The 26,951-nt window shown below is 33.0% G+C and overlaps 1 protein-coding gene across 1 annotated transcript; it reads right to left on the bottom strand.

Annotated features, from left to right (window-relative positions):
- Positions 1-73: 73 nt before the first annotated feature.
- LOC133197863 (uncharacterized) lies at positions 74-21,997 on the bottom strand. The gene is made up of 6 exons (XM_061334049.1): positions 21,857-21,997; positions 3,772-3,971; positions 3,116-3,286; positions 2,022-2,285; positions 1,104-1,363; positions 74-675 (listed from the first exon to the last, which is right to left on the bottom strand). The coding sequence occupies exons 1-6, from the start codon at positions 21,995-21,997 to the stop codon at positions 74-76; spliced, it is 1,638 nt and encodes a 545-aa protein (XP_061190033.1).
- Positions 21,998-26,951: the final 4,954 nt, after the last annotated feature.

The following is a 26,951-nucleotide window of genomic DNA, read 5'->3' on the forward strand; positions in this document are numbered from 1 at the left end:
CTTATACAATATAAATGTTTGCTGATATAAAATAAAATACTACTCCGTCAATCTCTGATGATAGTCAAAAACTTTACTTTCCAAAAATAACACTGGAACCTACTGAGCTTGAAACTTTGCTAAAAATTGGAGGGTCCTTTGGTTCAAAACTGGTGACCTCTACACTGATAATACTACCACCATGGGTATCGTGGTGGAATTTAATAGTGGCAAGATCGTATGGAGATATGTTTTCTAGAATTCCATAACCCTGGGCGGCGAACTGGTCTCGAGAATGCTTAGGATACAGGTTCCACGTGGCAATGCCGTATTTCAAGTCAATGATCCCCGTAGTAGAGTTTAAAAAGATGTGTAAATCTCCGTATGCATTGTTATGGTAATGTCCGACGTATTCCGATGATGACCTCGAAAGCGTGTTCGATTTACTGATATGGTGACTTGCACTGGGTGTCAGTGAGAACCATGGTTTTGGAAAAGAACAAATTGTGCTAGAATTTAGCCATGCATCTTCCCCAAGTGCAATATCTGCTAGGTAATTGTGAAGAAGAGTCCGAAAAATATAGTCGGAATCTTGTCCATTCATAGTCGTAAATATTCCAATATTCATATCCGGTATGAGGGTTACTAGAGACGAAAATCCAAGTATTGTTCCGGTATGGCGTAAAATCTTATATTCTAGAAAAAAGAATTCCTTCTTACTTTCTTTTTCTTTTCCAAATGAAAATAATAATACTGTAACAATATCAATGTATTCATAAGAATAAGAAAATCTACTTTTCAAAAAAAGTTTTTAAAAATCTGTTATTGTAAAATAATCTGTGATTTGAAGCTATAACAGCCTGCTTATTTCTCTTTCAGAAAAAAAAAAATGCATTACAGAAAAAAAAAACGTTCATAAGGAAGTCATTGGGACCTCGAATTTTGTTTTCTTTTAACCGATAGTCTTTATATCCGTACAAAAAAAAATGAAAAGTCGTCTGAGAGATTTGTAAATACTTCCTAATAACCGAGATATACTTATGAACGATATTTTTCATAACGAAGTTTTTCTGTTTAACATTATGTGGCAACACAAGAATTAAGATATATAAACACATTGATACCTCTATAGTATCCATTTCGCCATCCTAGAGCATAATTATTCTCAGTAGTAGTGTGAGGAACCCTGGGTTTTGAAAAATATTCACTTATTCCAGAGGAAGATATGGAATTCCGAGCCTTGTACGTGGATTTCAATGTTTCCTCTTGCATTACACGGCTTCCATGTTCGTTCAGTCCACCACTGAGATGAAATTTCATCCACTTTGCCATATCATGAGCATTACTCATCAGGCATATTGAACCGCATAGTTTTTCCCAAGAACTACAAAAAATCAAAGTAATGCTGCCAGGAATTTTTCAAAATTTCGTACTATGGTTCTGTACGAAGTCTTTAGAAACGTCTTTTATTTTTTTAAAGCAAAATGACTTTACTGTGATTAGCAGGTCATGCAGATTTATCACTGCCTCCGTTTTAAGGGTTAAGACCTTTTTTTCTAAGCTAAAACGATAGAAATCACGATTCAGAAACCGTCTATTTTGAATAATTTAATATACCGATCTATTCTTCAGGTAAATTTCTTACCCAAGAAAACCTGACTGACATTTATAACAAAGAGTGTCGTGAGTATCTTTTCATTATTTTGATTCCTTTGTACAAAGTGATGTTGCTTGTCCTCTGCGAAAACGGCAGTTTAGCAATAAAAATTATAGACAAAAATTCATTGCATCGTCATTAATGCAAGGTTTTGCAGGATTAAACCATACCAACCAGAAAACCTTACAGTGACTGAAAGTTTACTGAAATTCGGTTTCAGACATTTCAGTGACTATTCAGTTTATGGAATGGCGCAGTCTTATCCTGTGTTTATTGATAGAGGAACTTATTGGAAAGGAAATAATCATACAAATTATATTCAGATTTAATGGAAAAATTCTGATAATTAACATTTTATGATTTCTTGAATTACCGTTGAACTCACTTGTAAAGGACCGAGGGAACAGGAACTGTTGATGATTTTGTGACGTCATCGATGTAACCCTTGGCGACGTGATTCGTGCCCTTTGTTTCCGAAAAGAACGTAGAAGAATGCATTCCAAGGGGTGAAAAAAGTTCTTGTCGAACCAGATCTTCCCAAGGTTGTCTACCTATTTTCTCAGAAATTGTTGTCGACAGTCCAAAGGCGATGTTTGTGTATGTGTAAGTTTCTCGGAAAGGGTAAACTGACTTTAGATTCTTTAAAACACTGAGAAAAGTAAAAAAAAAAAACAACTCAATCTATTATTTTTTTTTTTTATTGCAGATATGGTAAATTAAACCTGCATGATATGGTTAGAAATAGAGAAGAAAGAAACATGTCCATATGTTATGTTAAAAAGTGCATAATAATGCATTTATCATTGAACGACCAATCCAAATGAAGGACCAATCCAAATGGCCAAATTATTATAATTTCTAAGTAAAAAACTTGTCCTTGTTTGTCTAGTTCCATAACTTTACTTTTAACTTGTATTGCTTGAAATTTACTGAAAATGTGTTGCCATACCTTTGAATTTATATGTAGGCGCAATTACGCACGATGAATAGGATGTGAGAACATGCATGAAGATCTGCATGTCTTGATTTCTGTTACTGTTACATTTTATTGCATAGACCCCAAAAACTTTATCTTGCAGTATCAAAGCTTGTTTTTAAAGACGTGAGAAATCTTTCATATAACATGCCATTAACCCTTTTATGGGGATGTATTTTAAAGAAAATATTAATAATTTCAAGTGTAAGATATATACGCCATGAAGGTTTTGGCTTGATCTAGTATACTGCACTGTGCATTTTGATGTTGCACTATATAAGATTTTTTTAGGGTTAGAGCTGGAAGCAGTGGAGAGTTATGAAGGCATCTAACACAGGATGAAATTATGTTATTCAGTTAACCGAAAAGTGGCTGGTAGTCTACTAAAAGGTGACTGAGCTCAGTGACCTATCCGGACCTTTCAGTGACCATTCAGTTGACTGAATAGTGTAGGTTCATCCTGTGCCAAATATAAGTAGCTGTATACAAGATAATTTGCTTGCCTTGGGAAATTTGTTCTGTTCAGTTTTGGATTCAAACGTAGGTAGTTGTGTTTAGGAATGGCGAGCGCATGTGACAAAATGTCCCGGATGTTGGCATTCTCGGTCCTGATTGTGGTTGAAAATTTAAAACTGCTATCATAGAAACTAGTCAGATGTGAGTAAAGGTTGTAGCTGAAATTTTAAAAAAAATATGATGCAATTATAGTTGTCAAAATAATATACTCACATGTAATAACAATACAATACATATAACATTAACTAGCACACTGAATTTCGCATTTCACATAAATGTATTTATATGACAGAGAAAAGACCTAGAGCTTTCGCATTGATGATGTTTCTTTCTCATATACATGTAAGTCATAAAACACTGTCATCCTTTCATGTCTTCATTGATTTGAGAAAATACATATATATATTATAGCAATATCAACTTTGCCAGGCATTGCTAGAAACATTTGAATAAAATGAATGTTAATGAAGATATTCAGGCTTCCATGTCTTCATTTATTTGACAAAATTATCTTATAGCAATAACAACTTTGACAGACATTGCTAAAAGCATATATAAATAATATGAAAGTTAATGAAGATATTCAGTACTAAATATAAATGTTAATGTGCAAAATAGAAAAAAAATATTTGTAAATACTAGCTTTGAAGTTTCATGAAGCTGTTTTGCCAACAATGTTGTAGAAACCGCTTTAGTTATTGAAGCAAGTCGAAACAAAGTGAATTCTGTGACAGGCGTTCCTGTTTGTAGGTCAGCCAGTCCGTAACCTTTGGAAATTAATACTTGGTTGTCCTTGACGACTGCTACACTCAGTCCAGGGACCCGTGGGTGACATGCTAAGGCCTAAAAATGATGAAAAAATTGCACTTTGCAACCTCCAAAAAATGCATTTCTACAGTATGTCATGCATCGGACCTCAAATTACAGATCCTTTATCTTAAAGATAGAAGTGACAGTAATTTCAGTTAAAGTATGTTTCTTATTTATTTATCAGATTTCTATTCACCTTTTGGAGCACTGGGTCAACTAGGCTCTCGAAATTGGAGATCGGCGTAATAATTTTGTAGTCCATGATCAGAAGCGTCAACCATAGCAGACTTTTCATAATGCTTGTCCGTGTTCAAACCAAAACAACTAAATAAACACGTTTTGATGAACGTTTACGACTTTTGTTGAATCTCGTAAAATATGGCGACCGTTCTAAATCGCTATCACTCTGTATATGTAGAATTATTGTAAATATAGTCTTATCTTACTTCAGGAATGAATAAATGTACTGCACAATAATATACAAATATGCTCAAACTAGGGCATATTTTTATAATTTTTCAGGCACAAAAATTATGGACCTTCCAAAAAAATTGACAATAGCATGACATTTTTCATGATTTTAATGAAATCAAAACCGATCTATTTTTTTTATTATTATTATTATTATAAGATAATGGTAATGCTGCAATCTTCACCTAATGATAAAAATTTAAAACTTGTGAATCTTATGGTACATGTTCATAGAGATAATGTCCTACTTAGGTTTCTTTTGCCAAAAAAGAACTTTTCCTGTTCTTCACATGACTTTGATTTCAATATTAAACAAAGTACATCTTGTATTTACATTGTATATAAGTATTGAATATAAATTTTGAATATAAGTATTGTATATATTAAGTATTGTATATCAATATTGTATATGTTTTGTATATAAGTATTGTATTGTATGTAAGCATTTTATATGTCAGTTAAAACAGAATTAATGCTACAACAGGACAGCCAGACATTATGTCATCAAGTCATGGGGTAAGTTAAGGGTCATCAAACCTCTGATAAGAGAGATAACTCTCAATGAGTTAAATGACCGTTTCTTCATAAATAAGTCAAGTTAAAAGACAATTTCTGCCAATTTTCTGCAGCAAGGATTTCCAGAGTTTTAAGCATTTTACTTATAAAGTATGTTTCTTTTGGAAAATCTGTTGTGTAACCCATCCGATCATTTTACTCAAACCCAGAAAATTTTATCCCACGAAAACATGTCAATTTACAGAAAGCACAATTTAATATAGGAGAATAGTGGGACGATCAACCTAGATTAAAAGACACAACACAAAAACAAAAATGCAGAAAATGTGTTACATTTAACAGAAGAGTGATCGATGGCACACGAATCAAAAAAGAAAAAAAATATATGTCTTTACCTGAAAACTTCATAACTGTACCATCCGTACAATCAGTAGCATTTTGTTCACTTCTATATCTACACGTTGATAGCATCCTGTCCTATATCATAGAATATTTAACATAGCAATAAGCCCCAAAGAGTAAATAAAAAGTCGGCCCTGACAAATTTTCAGTTTAAGTACCGTTTTGGTTGTGGCAGTGTTGTTTAACTAAAAGATAGATTTCTTTCATTGTCTTTGTGTGTTATTGAATTACAGTTGCAAAACAGTGAGAACTTAAAGATACATACCACAAACCAATTTTCTTATATTCCAAACAGAAGACTTACTAATTTTTTTTTTTTCCAACATTTTTTTCAGTGAAAATCTAAGTAAGAAATTTAAACTGTGTAAAGTGTAAAAATAAACACTTGAAAATGAATCCAAAAACTTGATGATGATAACACTTCATTCACTTCTAAAATTTAATTTAATTTAATAAATGTAAATTACAACCAGAGATTTATGAAAGACGCCGTACATCTGATTTATCTACGGTATATAAAAATAATCTACCATTAATCTTTGAAAACAGAACATCATTAGAATGTGATTCAGAATACTCTAGAAAATTGGTTCTGAAATATAAATATATATTCTTTTCATTGAATTTTACATTTCCAAAACGAAAATCTGTTGATATATATCTAAATATACGATTCTATAAACTTTTCTATATAAAGTTGACTAAATAAGTAATGTAAATGTTGATCTTGAACAAACTTTAAATCTACATCACAAGATGTCATTTGCAAAATAATTCAACTGGTGATAACCTTTTTCCTATAAAACTCTTCTGTACATTGTACAATTTGAACCAACGTTTTGGTTTTACTTTGGTTCCTCGAGTACACATTTAGAAACCATTTACATTCTTTATAGTTCATTTCGATGTTTCAAAATTTCAACTTAGTAATACAATTTTTCATTTTTTTTAAATGGATAACGATTTTACCTCAGGTAGGTTCTGTCGTGTTTTTTTTTTTTTTTTTTTAATTTTTTAATTTTTTTTTTTTTACCTTTGTGTTAGTTTTGTTGAGCTCGAAAGAGTTGCAATTGGTTTAGCTATTTTGGAGATATCAAATGTTACAAAAACAAAAGATTGACACACAAATGACAAAGATAAAAGATACTAGACAAGGTTTTCTAGCATTCAGCTTACACGTAGGTGTGCTAAAAACTACTAGAAACAAAACTTAATATCTGAAATAATGACCAGTGTCTTTTGAAATGAACAAGATTTTCAAATGTGTCTAAGTGTACCGCTCAGGAATTGAATATCGGTTTTAAAAATAATCACCTAATTTTGAACTATTCATAGTCGCCCAAGAAACTTAAAAAAAATATATAAACCACCGGCTATGACATACGTACTTTTACTTTCATAAGCTAGTTTCGACAATATCATTCTAAAATCCATTACTTATACAGGAAAAATTCTATTATTAAAAATGAATCTTGTTTGAATCATGTCAAACCTATCATTTCGTTATTCTTTTCACTTCTGATGAAACATAATACCAACACCCATATTTGAAATATAACAACTACAACCTTACACCTTTCTGAACCAAAATTCAGTTCTATAATTAAATTTATTTGTTAACAAAACAAATTAACTTCTCTTTAGGATCGGTGTGTTATAATCATGTCAGTGCTGAGAAATTCTATCACAATACCTCGAAAACTATCAAAAGGAAGGTTTTATTTCCTCAATCTGTGCTCAATCAACGTCAGAAGTCTTGAATGGTTACACATTTATAACAGATTATCTGGGCTTGTTGCTCACAGCTATTAACGGAGTCTGCAGCTAGTGCACATCGCTACACTTTTCATATATTCTCGAAGAGAAAATTACTTGACACATCTTAAAGTTTTGGTGATAAAATGTCAAACTTAAGTTCTCAATCAATCATGAAAATTAATCAATTAAACTGAATCGTGCAACGCATGCTACATACAGGGACAAAAAAGAAGCGTGGCCATTAGCAGAACAGGAGAAATAAATTGTTTATAATGAATAGAATTTGAAACAGCTTGTCGTTCAGCAAGTTTGCTGTATTTATCAGCTGTTGATCACTTTAAACAGTGATTATCCAACATGAACAAGAAACACATGATATCTCAGTCCTAGATGATTAATGGAGTAAACTTTTTTTTTTGGGGGGGGGGGGGGGGAGTTGTCTTTTATTATACTATCACCGGGGAAAATAAGTGTAAAACTTTCCGGCAACAATGAAACATAAAAATGCTAACGATGGAATAGCACTTTATTTTAAGCTTAGGTCAGTAGGATGAATTCTGGAAATCCAAAAATTACACCCAAATAATCCGAAGCCTAGGACTTGACTGATTAACAATGTTGCATGTAACATATAAATAATAATCATTTCAAACAAATGCTCAAAAATATACACCATTTCTGACAATCTTACTGTTAAGTTTAGGATTCCTTTGGTTGGTGAAAAGTTTTTAATTAACGACTGATTCTTCTCATATTCATTACATTTTATAAAATAATCAAAGTTTCACACATTAAGAGAGACAATATCACTAAGTGATGGTATTAATAAAATCAAGTTCGATTTTCTTCATCATGGACAAAAAAATTATAGAGGATCTTTTTATAATATTTCTATCTAATACTATAATACTATACTATACCAGGTCTATAAGATCATTCTATCAAAGTGAGGCATTTTATCACAAACAGATCTGATATTGTCTAATCCTGATTTTCTCTTATTTCTTAAAATTTCAAGAACTTTATTTCATTTTATTTTCATTGAGTCGCTCGCGTGGAGCAGTGGTTAGAGCGTTCGCTCTAGAGTCGGGAAATAAGGAGTTGATCCTTACGTCGCGGGTTCGAATCCCACTGTGGGACGTGGAGACCGGTCCTTCGGATGAGACTGTATAAACCGAGGTCCCGTGTCGCAGTAGGTGCTGGTCTGTTTTCATTTCTATCAAAAATACTTAAAAGCCACAGTAGAGGTTCAGTATCACATAAAAGAAAACAGACTGTAGGAACTCTTTAGTGCGAGGAGATAAACAATTACGTCAAGGGAGCCATATTTTGAACGGAGATTTTAGTGAATGTTTTTATGGTGGGATTTATATGCCTAGACGGTAAGCAATGTGAAAATAATAGTGACAGAGAGTTAATTAAACTACTAAATGACTTAATTGAAGCGAACGGCAGTGTCGCTTAGGTGAATAATTCTTGCTATAGCCGGCCGAAGTTGGGGCTGAATTCCCAGACATGAATTATGAAGGACTGTCCCGAGATTCGGTGGGCGTCAGACCAAATATCTAGCCCGGCCGAATCTCCACCGAGATTAGGTGCTGGCACGAAAAAGATCCCTCACTGCTCAATGGCCCTGAGTGCCGAGCATAGGTAAAAATTTGTAGCTCGCCACCGGAGAGTGGTGGCGTCTCCATATGAGTGAAAAATTCTCGAGAGGGACGTTAAACAATAAACAAACAAACAAACAAACAAATTTTCATTGATTTAATATATTCAAGACTGAGACATATATGGACAAACTAAACGCCTGTGATCATAACTATATACATAAAAATATTTACAAAATATATGGACCGTTCTTCGTCAATTGGCGAAATATATCCCACCATTTGCTATGGAACCACTGGAACACGTAGTGAATCTTGAGGTTTCCACGAATTTTCTACTTTGTTTCTCATGACGAAAATCTTTCTTTTAAATAAAGATGAGATAAAAATATAAATGGGGCAATAGTTTTGTCGTTTGATTGATTGATTGATTGATTGTATGTTGTTTTACGTCCCTTTCGAGAAATTTTCACTCATATAGAGACGTCACCATATACCGGTGAAGGGCTTCAAATTTTGATCTTTACTCGGCACTCAGAGCCATTGAGCATTGCGGGATCTTTATCGTGCCAACGCCTGTCGTTACACGGGGCCTCGGTTTTTAAGGTCTCATCCGAATGACCCGCAACTTTCACTTCAAAGTGCCAAGCGCATGGCGAAGAAACAGTTGATACCTATTTTTATCGACTTACGTCAGTCGCGGCCGAGATTCGAACTCGCGACCTTCCGATCAAGGAGAGAGCGCTCTACAGACTGAGCTACCGTGAACGGTATTTTTTGTCGGAATATCAGAATGGGAAAATAGAAAATATTTTCACAATATCTTTTGCTTTTCAAAATAACTAAGGATTAATGAATTAAGTTGATATTTGTTTAAATGCAGTCTTTTAATGATTCTCTAATTGAAAACTAAAACTAGGGACTTTCTTTCGTGAATGTATTAATTTTATAATTTTCCGAACAAACTACAAAATAATATGATTTTAAAAGTGTTCAATCTATAAACAGATTTGCATAAAAATCAGTAAAAAAATTCTTTCTCTCTAATCTTACAGAGATTTTCTTTCAATCACATATTTATAACATGACTTCTTTGCTATAAATCTAAGAAGAAAAAAATACAAACCAAAAAGAATTTTTAAAAAAAGAAAATCATAACTTTGGGATAAAAATTCTTCTTTGTTACAAACATTTATTTCTCTATAAATGTTCAAAAAGTTCTGGGCTGGGATTCATAAAACTTCTTAGTATAATCTTAATTTTAAAAAATCACTTAAGTTTTATATTTTATACTTAAGTCCCCTAAGTATTACTTAAATTTGGTAGAAATACTTAAATGTAATTCATAAACATATTAAGTGCTTAAGTATTGACTTAAAGTTAAGTGTCCTCAGGAGATGTCTTAAGTAGATAAGAAATACTTAAGTTTTCTTTATCAAAATAAAAATAATGCTTTACAAAAGACATTTTACTCTTTCAGTAAGAAACCATGCTATTACATCCAACTAGAAACTTGTTTTGACTTTGAGATGTTTATCAACTGGTAAGATGCAGTATTGTGCAATGTTGGTGACAAAGTTGTATCAGTTGTGATGTAATACACATGGAACTAAATACCTCCCTCACAAAAGAGTGCGCTTTTTGTTCGGGAAATTGTATGAGTTGCTAGGGTGACCTGCCTTAAGTGCTCTAATTTTCTCAGAATTAAACTTAGCTAAGAATTGCACTTAGAATTTATATGAATATGACTTAAGAATTTTTTCTTAGCTAAGAATTTATTTTATACTTAAGTGTGAAACTTAGAACAAATCTTAAGTATGTTTATGAATCCCAGCCCAGAATTATATCACGATAAGCCTCTAGAAACTCACTGTTCTTTACACAGAACTTGAAATGATTTGATTCCATATATCTTCTAAGTCATATTTTCAAGTAATTTTTCCGGAAGCCGTAGAAGCTGACTCCATTTATTGCGTGTGGGCGAATGAAGTGAGTAATCACTTTTAATCAGTGTTCAGACTTTGATAACAACATGAGGAAACAAAAACCTTTAGACACATTTGAACAAACTGTGATAAAAAAAATTGTGAAATTATTTTTTCTCAGCACTGACATGTTTATAACACCAACGCTACAAAGAGGGGATTTTGCTTTGTTTGAAGGGTTTATTTTAATAATGGAACCGAGTTTTAATTCGGAAAAAGTGATACTTTGTCTTTGTATTAATTAAATATAGGTGTTGGCATTGCGTTTCACCTGATTCTAATTAATATTGAAATGACTATTTCTGTTAGGTTTGACATGTTTCTAAAAATAACCCTAAATGGGTCACATGCTTCTCACAAAGTATTCCTCTATATAAAAAAGATTTCAGAATGGTGTTTTTAAAAGAGCTTGGAAACATGGTAAGTTTACATGCCATTGCCAGAAATATTTTTTTATTTATTATAAGCTTAAAGTTAAGTTCAATACATGTATCTTAATTATCGGTGTATGCTTACCTTAGGTCCTCAAAGCTCGTCTAAATGCCTGCGTTGTGCACCTGTAACCTTGTGAGACCTCCCATATCACTGTTCTGTCTCATTTATTTATAGTATTTAATTATCTCTGGGTGATTGCTCTGTACCACAAATATTGCTAGTATGAAAGCATCCGCTAATTATTAAGGATCTAGATTGTTCAAATCAGCTAGTTTCGGCCACAATAGAGGGTCAGATTTTTAAATATGATTACAAAGAAACTCACCAAAACTCCTGAACAGCAAGGCCAAAATAGATGTACTCGAACTGATTTTAAAGCATTCGCGTTTTCTACAGATTCAAGTTTCTGAAGTTCTGACACTTAGAGCCAGGATGGAGAATGAAGGGAAATGTGATTGAAGTAATACCCCATTGTTTTGCCGTTTATCTTTGAGAAGTCTTTTTGAGTAGACTTAAATGAGAATTTGAAAACAATTGATACGTTGTGGTATACACATATATATTGTGGTGGTTAAAAAAATAAGACTGGTTAATCATTGGTAGGATAAGTAAGAAAACATGTGCATAAAATGCATACTTGTGATTTGAAAGGCCAGATTATCTATTTTCAATTTATATACAACAAGAATACCTTTTTACACTTCTTAGTGCAATAGTTATTCCAGTCCTTCCCCTGACCCCATAAAAATAGCTATCACCTAGCTATAACCGTGAATCGCAAATAAAATTACAAATGACGAGCCCTTGATTGGAGGTGGCACAAGCCTCGTTGACGTTCAACACTTTTCGTTCCTCCAAAGTTAGAGAGCGTTGATGCAGATCGAACTTGTTAATTGAAATATAAAATCTCGTTACTGAAGATGGTTTACGGTTCGTGGGACCTAATTGCCTTGAGAGGCGAACATAGAATACAATGCGCGAGTGTTGGGGCGAAAAAGAGAACTCGTGGAAAGGTCCGAGTGCTTTTTCATTTTTGTTCGATTTTTCTCAACAAAAATGTCGATTTTGCGAATCATGACAGAATAAAGACTACAACTTAAAATAATAAAGAAATAATTCACTGAAAATTATACTTAATTGTTTAGTCTTATATTTGCCCTTGTTAGCGTCATAGAAATCGACAGTATTATCAGTAAACGAGAAATACACGTAAGTAAAATCAAATATCTCAACAAAAAAAAAAACAAACAAAAAAAATAAAAAACCAAAAAAAGAAAAAAAAAAGAGTTGGTACACTGATAAAACTGCCGATTCTTCTGCAAAATAAGATGTCAATCTTCCAAAATATACAAAAAATCGCAATTATACTTTTGGAACCTATTTAAATATATCCTAAATAATATACTTTCATTATGACAGTAATTTTATGATTACTTACTAACTGTTTACTTCATCTTACACGCATTACTTACTTATCTACTGTTTCTTAACCTAGTCTATCCATTAAAGTGTATAGCAGTTTGGTTTACATTTATATTGTATGTGATGCTTAGTTTTCATTGTGTGAATAATATCCAGTAGGTTAATTGTTAGTTGAGAACTTTTGCAAGTGAGGATAAGGTCAATACTGCACCCAATGCAGCCATTACGTGTCATAATCATGATTATACTGTTTTTAATTGTACATGCCCCTTGAGGACCCTTGATTGGTGAATAAATACACACATGTATTCTATATTCTAGATAAAGATAATAAATGTTTCAGACTTGAGGCATATGATAGAAATTATGATTTTGGTGGTGGTGAAAGAGTTGAAAGTGAGTACAGCATGGAGGTACATGCACTCACTTATGAGAAGTATAAAGACACAAATAAAGATACTGTAATCACAAGAATAAGATAGGAACCTTTATGTGCATACTTGGGAAAAAATGAAAAAAAGAAATTGATGCAAATGTAAAATACATTTAGGAAAGCAAATTTTTAAAGTATGCCAGATTGGCATGGGAGGATAGACTATTCTTTGTGAAAGCAGAGTGCTAGGCACTTATGAAGAAAGCGGTGTCGAACAAGATTGATGCACTTTTTGATGCTGACGAGTGTGTTGTTGAATGTCAGTGTGAGTGTGCAGTAGGAATGGGTGCAGTTGCAGCATGTAAATATGTGTGTGTTTTTGTTTGCTCTACAGAAATTTGGTGAAATTGGTAATTTGATCACAGAAGAAACTTGCACTCAAAATTTGCAAACATTCCATCATGTTAAACCTTATATGGAAAGTTCAATTAAAGCCAAAGACCTCCCTTTATCAAATGATGCCGACGTCATTTATGACCCAAGGTTAGGTGAGTTTAGGGACATGCCTGGATATAAGGACACTTTTAGAAATGTTTGGTTAAATATCCCATCTGTTAACAAATTACCTGCCAATTGTTCCCTATTGCAAACACAGCTGGCATTGATTCTGATCATGACTATTTTCAACAAAAACGTTCAGATATGTGACTTAAAAATTTCAAAGTTACAGAAATATCTTGTGAGGAAATAATGAAATTTGAAAATGGAACCCGTGGCCAAAGCACCAATCCTCTATGGCAGTCTGAACGGTGCAAGAGAATGCACTCCTCAAATTTTGGTAGAATCTGCAAAACAACAGAAAAAATGATTTGAATAAGCTTGCTAATTGTTTCATTTAACATTCTCTACAAATTCATGACCCATCCATACTTTCACGGCAAATGCTACGAGTCGGTAGACATAGAAAAGCTTTGAAGAAAAGTGTTATGTAAAAACCCAAAAATGTGCCACATTTGTGTCAAAGTCTCATCCATTTCCTCCTGCATAACCAGATGCATTAAATGACGAAAAGTTTATTATTGAAGTAAAATGTCCATTCACTGCAAAAAATGAACAAATATCTGGTGAAACTGTTTTATTTTTGAAGACTGTAAATGGTTCATTAGGCCACTGCCTGGACATGAAGTTGATCCATGTCAGCCATACGTTTTTCACTGTTGTTGTAGAGACTGAAATTAACCTACTAAGCTCAAATTTACAGTACCGACCGGACACAACAAAACACCAGAGCGAACCCCAGAAGCGAACCCCGGGTTCGCTTTGTGTTCGCTCGGGGTCCACTATTTAAAAATTTGGGTGTGTTTGGGTAATGTTTTGAAAGGACATTTTTTGTATTTGCTTTTTTATTTGCATAAATATTTTTTATAACTGAGTGAAACAAGTGTTGTTAAAAATTTCGGAGAGAATTATTTACGGGAAAATATTTTTTTTACGTCCAGGAATGTTGTATATGTGTATTTTGTTAAATGACTACGGGTTGATGATAAGAACACAAAAATCAGGTACATTTACCGAAAAAATTAAACGGATAAATTTCTTTATTTTTTTTTCTTAATTAATTATTGAATCGTATTATGATATTAAAAAATAAAATAAATGGCAGCCCAATTGACGAGAAAGAGATTGAAGTGTTTTGATTGTTTGTTCGGTACAGTTTTGGTTAGGTGCTCCTTATTATTTTTTTTCCGAAAGGGAAAACTTTACCTTCTATATGAAACTCACACGCATTGAATTCTTTTACGTCGATTTTGTGTAAGTCTTGCTTTATTTCTTATCATTCCTCATAACCTCAGAAAGATGTGAAAATCCCTTTCTCGACCGTTTAACAATTAATGATATAAATTTATTTATCGTAATTTCAATATTAAAAACTGATAAAAATGAATTTATAACTAAGGCAGATTTTGTTCATAACGATTGTTCATTAGCATCCCCCCCCCCCCCCCCCGACAAAAAAAATTAAATGTTACAGTAAATATAATAACAAGGAATATGATCACTGCTTTCTTAGCGGGATGAGATTAAGCATAATTCTAAATACATGCAACTTTTGAATTAAATGATATCTAAGTTAAAGACAAATATAATAATGAAATATTAAATAACGATTAAGATGAAATTTAAGATGACTGAAATAACAGCAATTTTGAATTTTTTTTAAAAAATATTATATCAAGTTTCTTTGAAGACTAAGCACAGACCCTCATGTAAAATACTAAGTCTGGTGAATTCTTGAAAGGGGTTTGACTGTTTCTACATAAATACGTCAGCTTTAATCAGGTTTCCGGTTGTGTGGTTTTCATAATTGATTCATACAGTTTATGCACTTAAAATATATTCAGGGATCATATAAATTTACCAGTTTTATCAGCGTATTCAACTCAATTATATAACGCGACCCCTCCCCGGGGGTCACCAAGTCCTACATGTAACAAACTTATTTTACAGTACCTGTAATTCTTTTTGTTTTTGGCGCCACGGTGTTGACATTTCTTTCTGGATTGTTCAATTTAATGTTCTAAACCGGCGTTTAAATTTTATATATTCAAAAAATCGTATCCATACCAGGTAACTTACAAGTTGGGGTGGGGGGTGGGGGGGTATAGAAGGTGTAAACGTAAGGTGAGTCATACTTAGGTACACCGTGACCATGTTAACAGGATACACCCTTTAACGAAATGTCGGTTAAATACGAGACGGAACCTTCACTGCTCTTTGCACGGCAAAACAAGTCCTCAATAGGTGGATGATTATACAGATAGATACATGATGGCCACTGCTTACATTTACTTAACAAATAATCAATAAGTTATTCTAGGCAATTTAAAAAAAAAAAAAGATGTCAAGGCGTAGAAATTCAACATGTAGATTTTTAGATATCAATGAAAAAATATTTTTTCGTAATAAAGTTGAGACAAATAAATTCAAATGACAAATCATATAATAGATCTATTTTTTTTCTGATTTACGTACATGTATATGCATGTTTAGGTAGAGGTAAATGTTTTATTTTATTTATTTATTTATTTTCACTTCTAATGTAGACGGAAAAAGATAAGTTTGAAATAAAAGAGAATGGGAAAAAATAAAATAAAAGAAATAATATTAACGAAATATTGAATTTTTTTTATACAACCTGTCGGAAAAAAATACGCAAAGTATGATTAAAAACCTGTACATGTTTAAGGGAGCCGACTGGGGTTTTATTCTGTAAAAACTACTATAGAGAAACTCTTTAATTTTATACCATATATACCTTACATTAACTTCGGTATACATGCCAAGTTTAGTGAAAATCTACCGTCTGGTTATTTTTAGGGACTATCTCAAAATACATGTACACTTACTATAGGATAATATAGGAAAATACCATTTTTTCGCACTTCGGAGCAAATTATACAAATGCTACAATAGATTTTTTGCTCAAATTATATTATTTGATGGGTAATACTATATTGTACATTTTGGGCAAGAAACACAAAATTCTACCGTCTTGTTTCCAGAGGGGGCATCTCAAAATGTCAAAATTCATGATAATTTCCTGTTTTTATGGAGTACAACAAAACATGACAGATACCACAGATTTACATACAAAATAATTAAAATGATTGTTAGATCCTCAATTTCCTATGTTTGGAATTTCAAGAGCATGTATTTCATACTTTTTATTTTATGGCATAATCAATGACTCCGCTTAAAGAACTTGATCATTCATAACGTCAGAAACAAACTATTACGACGTCCATCTACCCATCATTTGAAAAATTGTTTAAAAAAATCAGTTACTTAAAAACGTAATTAGATTTCTTAACCTGAGATTTCCTAAATTTATTAATTTTTATAAATCATGTAAAAATAGTTGCTTTAAAAGAGTAAATACGCTTTATTTTACTATGCTGGGCGAAGTATTGTGCAATGAAAACCCCAGTCGGCCTCTTTAAATCGATTTTGTAAGAAAAAAAATATGAAAATAAATAAACAATTATGCAATCATCTGAATATTTAATGTTATCCAGAGAATTATAATTTGTAAATATAAAGTACAAAAATAAAAATGAATCTAAATTGCACATAATGCCAACCGACATGCTGATTGGTCGACGCGCCGATTGGTCAACGTGTTATCCTGATTGAAAGCTCTGTTGCGTAATAGCGAACGCCAGGTTCGCTTTCTGGGTACGCTGCTGAAATCGGTGTTTGCTTTCGGCGTTTGCTCTGGGCCCGCCAGGGGTGCGCTCTGGGTTTGCTAGGGGTCAGCTCTAGCGGACCCCGAGCAAACCCGGGGTTCGGTTGGGGTTTGCTTTCTGTTAGGGTGTGTCCGTACTGTAGTTTTATGTTGTCTCAGTTTTTTAAGAGTTAGAAATAGCTGGTTTTCAATTGTAAGATTCTGCACTTGAATGTAAATATAATTCAGATGAAATGCAGCTTCCCCTATACTATAAAGAACATGCAAAAATCAGTGTATGTTCCGAGTCCTGTATCAAACATAAAACCTTCGATATCATTAATGAAATATTGCTGATGACATGGTCTGACACAGAGTATCTCTATATCCTTCAGCGGAGTTTTCGCATGAGCTCTCTGTACACTTGAAACTTTCTCCATTTCATTCACATGCAGTTGTTTCAACAAAAATACCCACATTTGAAATTATACCTGTTTGACACTGATCAGCTTTATCCTCATAAATGATTTCTTTAGGGCTACTACAAGTTTTGTCCACTTTCTTTTCACGCGTAATGAGTCTCCGGTTTCTTTCATCAAGTGACTTTCATCTGTTCAAACTGTTCCATGGATATAATGAAGGCGCCGCATGTGGCGTCCTTTGCCTTCTGAGGGGATCAGCACCTAAAAAATTTCTTCGAACTGACAGCTATAATTAGGCAGTACTAAACATGTACAGATTTACATGCACTGATTACATTGCTTCTTTAGAGTTAAGTCATGTTTACATAAGTCAAATTTAAAATTACAAAAGAATTATAACAGTACTATTTCTTAGACATAGCTTCAGTGTATCAAAATTTGATTACTGTGGTCAAAACATTTCTTTATATTTTAATAGAGATGCAAAAATATCTTATCCAGTGAATTGTGTCTTTGACTTTTTTAGATAGCCTCTTTATCATGATCATGGGATTTGTTGTTTGGATATGCTGATGTCAGAGGCCAGCAATCTTTCACTGTGGTGTCTGCATTTGTAGTCTCCTCGGAGTTCCCGTAGTTTCTTATAACATATCAAAATAGACATGACAATGCCAACTATTTACAGTGAGAAGAAAGGAATTGGCAATTTCACTACATATTTTGATTGACGTCCAATTTCTAATCATTATGGGTGGCTGTTCCCTGAAGTTTAAATTAAACAGCATGTAACATGAAATAAATATTTTTTTTTTTTTAAATTGATGAACAAAAACAATTTGAAATACTGTCGTCATTTTTATGAGAATCTATATCATTATTATCTCTGTGTGAATCTATACAATGATAATTTACACATAAAGCTCGGACATAAGTGTTATTAAGGCTTTTACATATAATTATATTAGGAATTTACTGACTATTTGCATACCACTGAAATTCGGATGGTAAAACGAGATATTGCTGAATATTGCTGAATCATGAATAAAGAAACAAAAAAAATTTAATAAATAAAAATCATTTTTATAACAGACATAAAATCAACCCACCGTATCTAGTTTCTGTACAGAAGTCCTCGTCCTTGAAATGAAATCACATATTACGCTCCGTGGATGTTGGGACCATAGCTTGTGCTTATTTAAACTACTATTTCTAATAATCTACAGCTTTTTCCATGCCTCATCTTTAGGAAAGTTAAGTCCCCCGCGAGTTGAGCAACCCGGCACACGACAACAAGACAGCATTTCAGCTTAAACCGGAAGTAAAATTGAACGTTAACGAGCAGTGCGCAACCAAGTTAGGGGAATTAACCGACAAATATCGACAATTAGCTATGCAAATGTTCTCAAGCATTAAAATTGAGGGACCTAAAATCCAATTTATTAAAGCAAACGATTAGTAAAACCTATGTTGACCAGAAAAAAAATGCCTAAATTAAAGTTTTCTCGAATACAAGTCTAATTCCAAAATGTTCTAAGGAAAATGAAGCACATTTTTTTTCTGTTTAGAAAGTTAGGATTATCCGAAAAATCTCTATCAAGAAATCTGTTTCAAATTGATTTGAAGCGGAAAGTTGATTGTACTTTGAGATATAAACATAATGGCCGAGTTCATTACTTAAGTTAGATAAATTATTTTAATAATATCCATCATTTTCTATATCCTTTATAGATCTCCATTTTATTCATAACTTCAACAGTTGGTGTTGCTTTGGGTGGCTTCATCACGGATTTCCAGGGTTCGCTTTACCCAACTTCTGACGACTTTACAGAAACCGATAATCTCACCTCATGGATCGACAGAGGAGAGGCACATACCTTGCTTAACTATTACCTTTTGCTATGCCCAGAACAAGATATGTGTCTTGGAAAAAAATTCAGACGAAACTTTACTTTCACCCAACAGCCGTCGTGTACAACATGCGAATGTGAAGACTCTTGTGTGAGAAAAGCCACTTGTTGTCCCTCTAAATTCTACAGACAAGCAATCACTCCAGACTTCATTGAATACATGCCAATTGTACAGGAAAAACAAAAGGAACAGTCTTGCCTTGAACCATTATGGAATAAAGACACAGGAATCACATCTGGGAAATCGTACTGGATGATACAAACGTGTCTAAATGGTTATACTTGTTTGTCATCTCAATCTAAAAATATTACCAATGCTACGCCAGTGACGTCATTGTTAACCAATGAAACGTATCTTAATATTCAGTGCGCATTATGCAATAATGAATCAAGTTTTGATATGGTTCCTTGGGACAGGGAAAAAATTTGCCTGAATCGATCCGCGCTTTTTTCAAATGACGAACTTGAAACTCTTTACCAATCTGTGTTTTCAATAGGCAGTTCAGTCTGCAACATTGGTTTTCATCCCCCAAAATCCATTCAACAAATAGTTAATCCCTGTGTAACCTATACAGCTCGAGTTGATCCTACTTGCAACAAAACACACAGACTAACGGAAGAAACAAAAGCTCTTCTCATTGACTCTTGCCAGAAATACTACTTACCCTACAAAACTTCCAATATAGTTTATAGAAACGTTTATTGTGCCCTGTGTGATAAAGTAGTTTTTGATCTTACGATTCAAAATGACTTAAGTGGAGAAGGTTCCCTCACTTCTATGCTTTCATCGTTTTCGGCTCTGATGGATTTCAAACAAAATGAAATCAAAGTGCACACAGAAGACTCTAATTGCGCAACAAATCAAGTATTTGACAGTAAAATGGTATTTTGTTCTTCTTCTTCTTCTTTTTTCATTTTCCTGATTTGTAAGTTTTATAAATTTCCTCTGGATCAAAACAGACAACAAATAAGGAAGATATAAAGTTTACAATAAAGTGATTTCAAGCTTTTCGAAGCCTGCTTGTACAGTTGAAGTATTGTTGAAGCTAGTTTATAGTATATTTAAGGCTCTACTCGTACAACATGTTGATTTAATACTTTCTAAAACTTTGCCTTGTCTATTTTAGTCCAAGTGTCTGGATATTGAATGTGAAGCAGAATACAAGTACAACAACTCAGCCTGCCAACTTCGTTATCCGATGCTTGGGAAGAGCAATTACGAGTTAAATCTTATGCTCACTTTTCTAGAAGATTCCGACATGATTAATTGGGAATACCATTTAAGGGACGTCGAAGCATCTTTAGCAGGCATCATATTTAGTCACCATTTCACTGATTATCTCTGTCGGATTTCAATTTTGACTCCGTTAAAACCAGATTTCTTGGCAATTGTTCTTGAACTGTCGGTAGGCCATTTTCATAACGTGGATTTAATGATACAGAGGCTGATGAATGCCTTTTCTATACAGAAAATGGCAGTATATCTAGTATCTCTGAAGCGCGAAGTTAACGTCATTCTTTCTGTTGTTGGGCAAAGATTTCATATGCACGGTAATTCTTTATTTGGAACAAATATTCGTGACCGTTTCTATGTGAACCCAATGAGTCTAGATAAAATGTATTTATATCCGGGTGCTGTAGGACTAAACTATTATGATTATGACCCCAAGCGGCCTCTATGTTTCCAAAATGATATGGTGGTCGTCGTAGCTGACTGGTATCGCTGCCCTAAAGTAGAAGTGAGTACAAGAGAAGCCAAAATAGATATGTCAAATTTCTCTGTATGTCTTGTAGACTATCAAGCATGTTTCTCCTCGAATCAGTTCAAAGAGTCCCAAGATAAACGCAGTGTAGAAATATGTGTCGACCAGTATCTCAAAGTTGTCAGCCAAGCAAACACTCAAAGGGAATTTTCAGAAGACCGTTTAATGAAGTATTTTTCACTTATCTGTCTCTCATTGTCCTCCATTGCTTCTCTGGTTACTATACTAACGTTTTTTCTTAATAAATCCCACAGATCAGTCGCAGATATCAACATCATTATATTAGCTGTGTTGTCAGTTTTGGCAAATACAATTTACACTTTCTCTAAGTTTTTTCTTTGGAATGAGTCCTTGTGTATTGGGATTGGCATGCTGGTTCATTTTCTTTGGCTCTCTGTCATATGTTGGATGAGTTTATCTACTTTCCAAATCTTTCAATCATTTACGACAATATCAAATGTACAGAAGAAAGACAGTTCGAAGGTATTATTTTTCTTACTGATGGATGTAATTCTATGTTTGGCAATAGTCGCTGTCAATGTAATTGTAAGCTTTGTGCAAAGTGAAGGGGAAAACCTGGGCTACTCTCCTCGCACCTGCTATGTTGCTGACCCCAAGATGACCCTCTTTACTTTTACACTCCCAGTTGGTTTATTCATCTCTATCAATTCTTTCATGTTTCTTGTGACATTATCTCGGATCTGTGTCAAGGCAGAAATCCGAAAGTCAAAGGATAAGAGTAAATTAAGTGCGTACTTCCGCCTTTCTACCATCGTTGGTGTGGCCTGGTTGTTTGGCTTTCTGGCTCAATTCACTGAATTTCAGTTATTTTCCATGTTGCATACTCTTTTTAATGGTGGCCATGGCATATTTTTGTACCTAGCTTTCGGATTACCTCTGAATCTCAAATTTTTGTCGCGCTTTTTGGAAGAGAGAGATGGGGATGCCTAAAGTATTACTATAAAATAATATCGTATTATATACAAATTTATAGAGGGAGTTGATCAAAAAAAAAAGGCAAAAAAAAAATTTGTTGTTTGAATCAGTGTTAAAATGAATATATTTTATTGGTAATTACTTTGAAGTAGTATGGTTTGATATATTTCCAAAGTTCGACTATTTGCTGAACGACCACGCGGGTATGTTAAGGCTACACCCAGATATCCTACTTGCCTATACAATATGACGTCATAGTAAGCTGTATGTCGTGAACTTAAGAGATAATGATTTCTTAATATCTATATTTAAAGTTTAATTTCAGGTCCAAAAATTGTATGTAATCATTCAAAAACATAATATAAACTAAATCTTGTCGATTTTCGGTGGTATAAATAGCTAAGTATTTATTGCGGGGGTTAAATACCAAACCCATGACGTCATAACTATTGATCAAATATTTGCCGAGTGAAAATTAAACGTGACGAGAATTCATGTGAACAAATATATGATATGGGATTTTTAAAGCATATACCGTGAATGTTATGTGTGGAATTAAAGCTTAACAATCAGGTACGCTGATTTATTCTTATCATGTTTTCTTATATTGAACACAGGCATGTTTTGAAATCCCGATCAGCCTTTCCTCTGTCGTTCTATAACAACAAAGATGCAATGACGTCTATACAATGGATAATAATAGTAAATGTTTTACGTATGGCTTTTCCGATTTATCAATGTTACATGTACATTTTACGAAAAAAGTCTAAATTCGCCGAAATATCACTTGGTTACTGCCTTAACATACCTGCGCAGGTTAATGTTTGTCCCCCCTCCCCGTTTTATATATTTAATTTATGTTCAGCTTGCTTTCGGGGTTATTCTTTGTGTTAGCTATATAACATTTTGATTTCATTGAATTACTCTAAAACAAAACTATAGTAAACTAATTTGATATACGAGGGTTGTTAGAAAAGTTCGCGGACACATTGATTTACGGAAAATTTATTGTGTACTTTAAAAAAAAATATGTGTCTGATTAAATTTTTATCTTTTGTTTATTAGTATGTAAAAAAAATTAGGTTCATTTACTAAAAGTTTGAAAATATACATGATTTTTACTTTGCGGTCAAAAGGTTCACGGAGCAATCACTTGACTTTATATATATATATGTGTATATATATATATATATATATATATATATATATATATATATATATATATATATATATATATATATATATATATATATATATATATATATATATATATATATATATATATATATTAGGTGACACGACAACCTGATTCCAAAGCTGTCTCTCTTTATCATAGTTTAAAATGTCTTTCATTTCTATAAAATTTCCGTGCCTTTTTCCTACTTAAAAATTAATAACTACATCAAAACATGATACTTGTATTTTCTGAAACGTCTTTTGTAGTGTTTCAGATATTAGTGATATCTTAAATGAATGTCTTCACAGTTAAGCTTCACAGTTAAGCGATCAGGTATGTAAAGAATTCAAAATCCGTAAGTGGGGTTTTTGGATATCAAGGAGTTGATCATCAAAAATTTCAATCCCTCCATTCTTACAAAAATACTACCTTTTGAACAATTTGGTCCTAAGTAAATGTAGACAATCCCAGGTATCGTTTTTGAACATTTTAGTCTCTTTCGTGCATTTTCCTGTCTGCACAGATAATTTTTCAATAGCTTGATGCTCCAAAACGTTCAATGACTGTTTTCACGCATTGATCATCTATAATTAGCGGTAAAACAGTCAAGACCCCTCTAATTTAAGTCAAATTTTCGCCAAATGATATTTTATGAATATTGCAGCAACAGGTGAAATATCATAAATCTTTATGTGCTTCAACAGTGCAATTTTTAATTTTAAAAAAAATGATTATGTATTGTAAACGTGCGAAAAAGTGACATGCTCAGTGAAGCATATTTATCGAAATAATACAGCTGTATATTTTTAAGGATAATGGGAAAACGCTGAATCTTTGCATGTTTATTGAAAAATACGTATAGTTTTCATTTGCAGAGAATTACCGATAGCGCAATAGCGCGCTCACAATAGAACTTGTCCGCGAACTTTTCTAACAACCCTCGTAATATCAAAGTTTTTACGTTAGTTAATCTATGTTTTTTAAACTACGAATTTAAAACAATTCTATTTCATATTCTCCAATTTTTACATCCATTGTTATATTTCTAAAAAGGAAATAGTACTCGTATATTCTAATATTATTTGTGTCGCCAGCGTGGCGCAGTGGTTAGAGCGTTTGCTTTAGAGTCGCGGTGTAAGGAGTTGATCCTTACGTTGCGGGTTCGAATCCCACTGCGGGACGTGGAGGCTGGTCCTTCGGAAGAGAACGTATAAATCGAGGTCCTGTGTCGCAGTAGGTGCTGGCACGAAAAATATCCCTCACTGCACAATGGCCCTAAGTGCCGAGTATAGGCCTCTATCAGCAAATTCTCGAGAGGGACGTTAACTAACAAACAAACAAACATGATATTATTTGCTAAATTCATGTCAGATGCATCATTTAGAGATATAAACTCACTCAATCTCAAAAATAAATAAATAAATAAACCTGCAGAGTAAAGTTTCATAGTATTTAAAACAGTTTCAAGACAGTAATCGTTAGTAATGTTCATTTTATCTACGTAATTTAAAACAACTTTTCAGAATCGAATGATACACGGGTAATTGAAGCGAATAATTGACATATTGAAAGGAAATTAAGAAAAATATAATATTACCAATATCAATCAGTAAAAAGGCGAAAAAAGTACATAGATGAGCTTACAGACGGGTTCGAACAAACGGGGGAAAATATTCAACTACATCTTGCATTAGAGTTTAACAATTTTGCGAGTAAGCACATTTCGTCTTTACTTGTAAGCACGTGTTTTGAGTTTGACAGTATTGCACAAATCTATAGCGTTTGCTTAGATGTGCATATTCATAAAACTTCTGAAATGTGAAACACGAATAAGTCTCTACTACTTTTTACAACGAACCTTATGGGTCTTTCTTTTGTTTCTTCCATAGGGTCCTTTTGTAACTCGCAACATAGGCTGATGCGATTGGAATGTTGTTTTTTTTTTCTTCTTAGAATTACATGCAAATTTACGGAGCATATTTCTTTTAATAAGCTTCAAAATCAGAAAAATGCCTCCGTTTTTTCTTAGTTTTGTAAGAGTTTTTGCTTGCGTTCTCGGTTAATTGTTGTGTATTTGGTAGATACATGTATCCATCAGGACGAAATAATTCAATCATAGGATGACAGTGCACCGTTCAGTAAATGAAAGGTCTATGAAAGGTGACTGAATTGCAGGGCTCTACCATTCATTTACCTACCAGAAATCTATCAGTCCACTTTCAGTTACCTGAATGACATAGTTGTATCCAGTAAATATGAAATTTAAGAGTTCCTGCTTGTATAGAAATTTCATGTTGAAAGTTCTTTCAGTGTAATGTCAATGTGTTGTGTCATTGAGAATTGTAGTAAGTTATGATTATAAGCCGAAAACTGATGATTGTGTTAAATTATGGTCCTTCCTAGTCGCCTTACTGCCAAGGAGCAATGCAAAGTTTTATTTCAATCGAGCACTGCAAAATTTTGATTCAATTTTAATTCAATGTGCATGCCTGAAAATCTTTCTTTTTTTTTTTTTTTTTTTTGATTCCTTGAAGTTTATTCTCTTGAATTTTTTAAAATCATTTTACAACTGGACACCTTGGATGACGTCTTCAACCGTCCGGAATTGGAAGCTTACAACGGAAGTCCAATAGATTTTTGTAAGCTGAAAAGCTCAAGACAGAAAAGAAAGATAATCAACCGATTTAAATTCTAAAGGATAAACATTAGAAAACACATGCATCTGATTTGTCTTTGTATCCCAATATTTTTGTAAAAGTTTTTTATCCAAGTGTATCAATCATTGTAGGATGTAAAGAAAAAAAAATAAAAATAAATTAAAATGTGTCATGCTGTTAAATTGTAAAATTGTAAATATTCATGCTAATTTGCCAGATTGCTCATGTTAAAATCTTCTATTGTCTACTAATTCTTTGCTTAACTGTATTAAAACTCAATGTTGTTCATTTATTTATTTAAATTAGTTAATTATCTCCTTATTATGAAAAAAAAGATCTTGTAATAAAGAGAAATATATTCATAATAAAAAAAATAAAAAGATCTCGTTATAATGTACGATGCAGGTGAAGAGCCACATTTATACTTTTTGCTATGTGGCACTAAGCTCCAGACATCTCAGTATTACGTTATGCTACAACTAAAATCAATATTCGAAGGAAAAGTAATCCCGGAGAATTGACACTGGATTATGATGTGATATGTATAAGATAATAAGATAGTTATCCATTCTGAGATTGTTATCCATTCTGAGATTGTTATCCACTCTGAGATTGTAATCCATTCTGAGATTGTCATCCACTCTGAGATAGTTATCTTTTGCTGTTCACCACTGAATAATTTTAAGCATTTACCGCATGAGATTCATAAAAAAAAAATACATTCCCATATTCTTGATATTGTGTATTTATTATTAAACAAGGAAATAGAAATCAGATCAACTTCATGGATACAAAATTCAACACAATTTATTTACAAGAGAGCGTGATAATTTTTTCTTCTATTAATTGACCCAAATGACGTTAAAATAGTACAAAGAAATATGTTTCAAAGGCGACAATTTTCACAATGGTTAGATAGATAAGACAGATAGATTCCTATGACACATTATATTTCTA

Source organism: Saccostrea echinata, unplaced genomic scaffold (genome assembly GCF_033153115.1).
Source record: "Saccostrea echinata isolate AGI-Se365-2 ecotype Australia unplaced genomic scaffold, CSIRO_AGI_Sech_v1 ptg000032l, whole genome shotgun sequence".
NCBI lineage: Eukaryota > Metazoa > Mollusca > Bivalvia > Ostreida > Ostreidae > Saccostrea > Saccostrea echinata.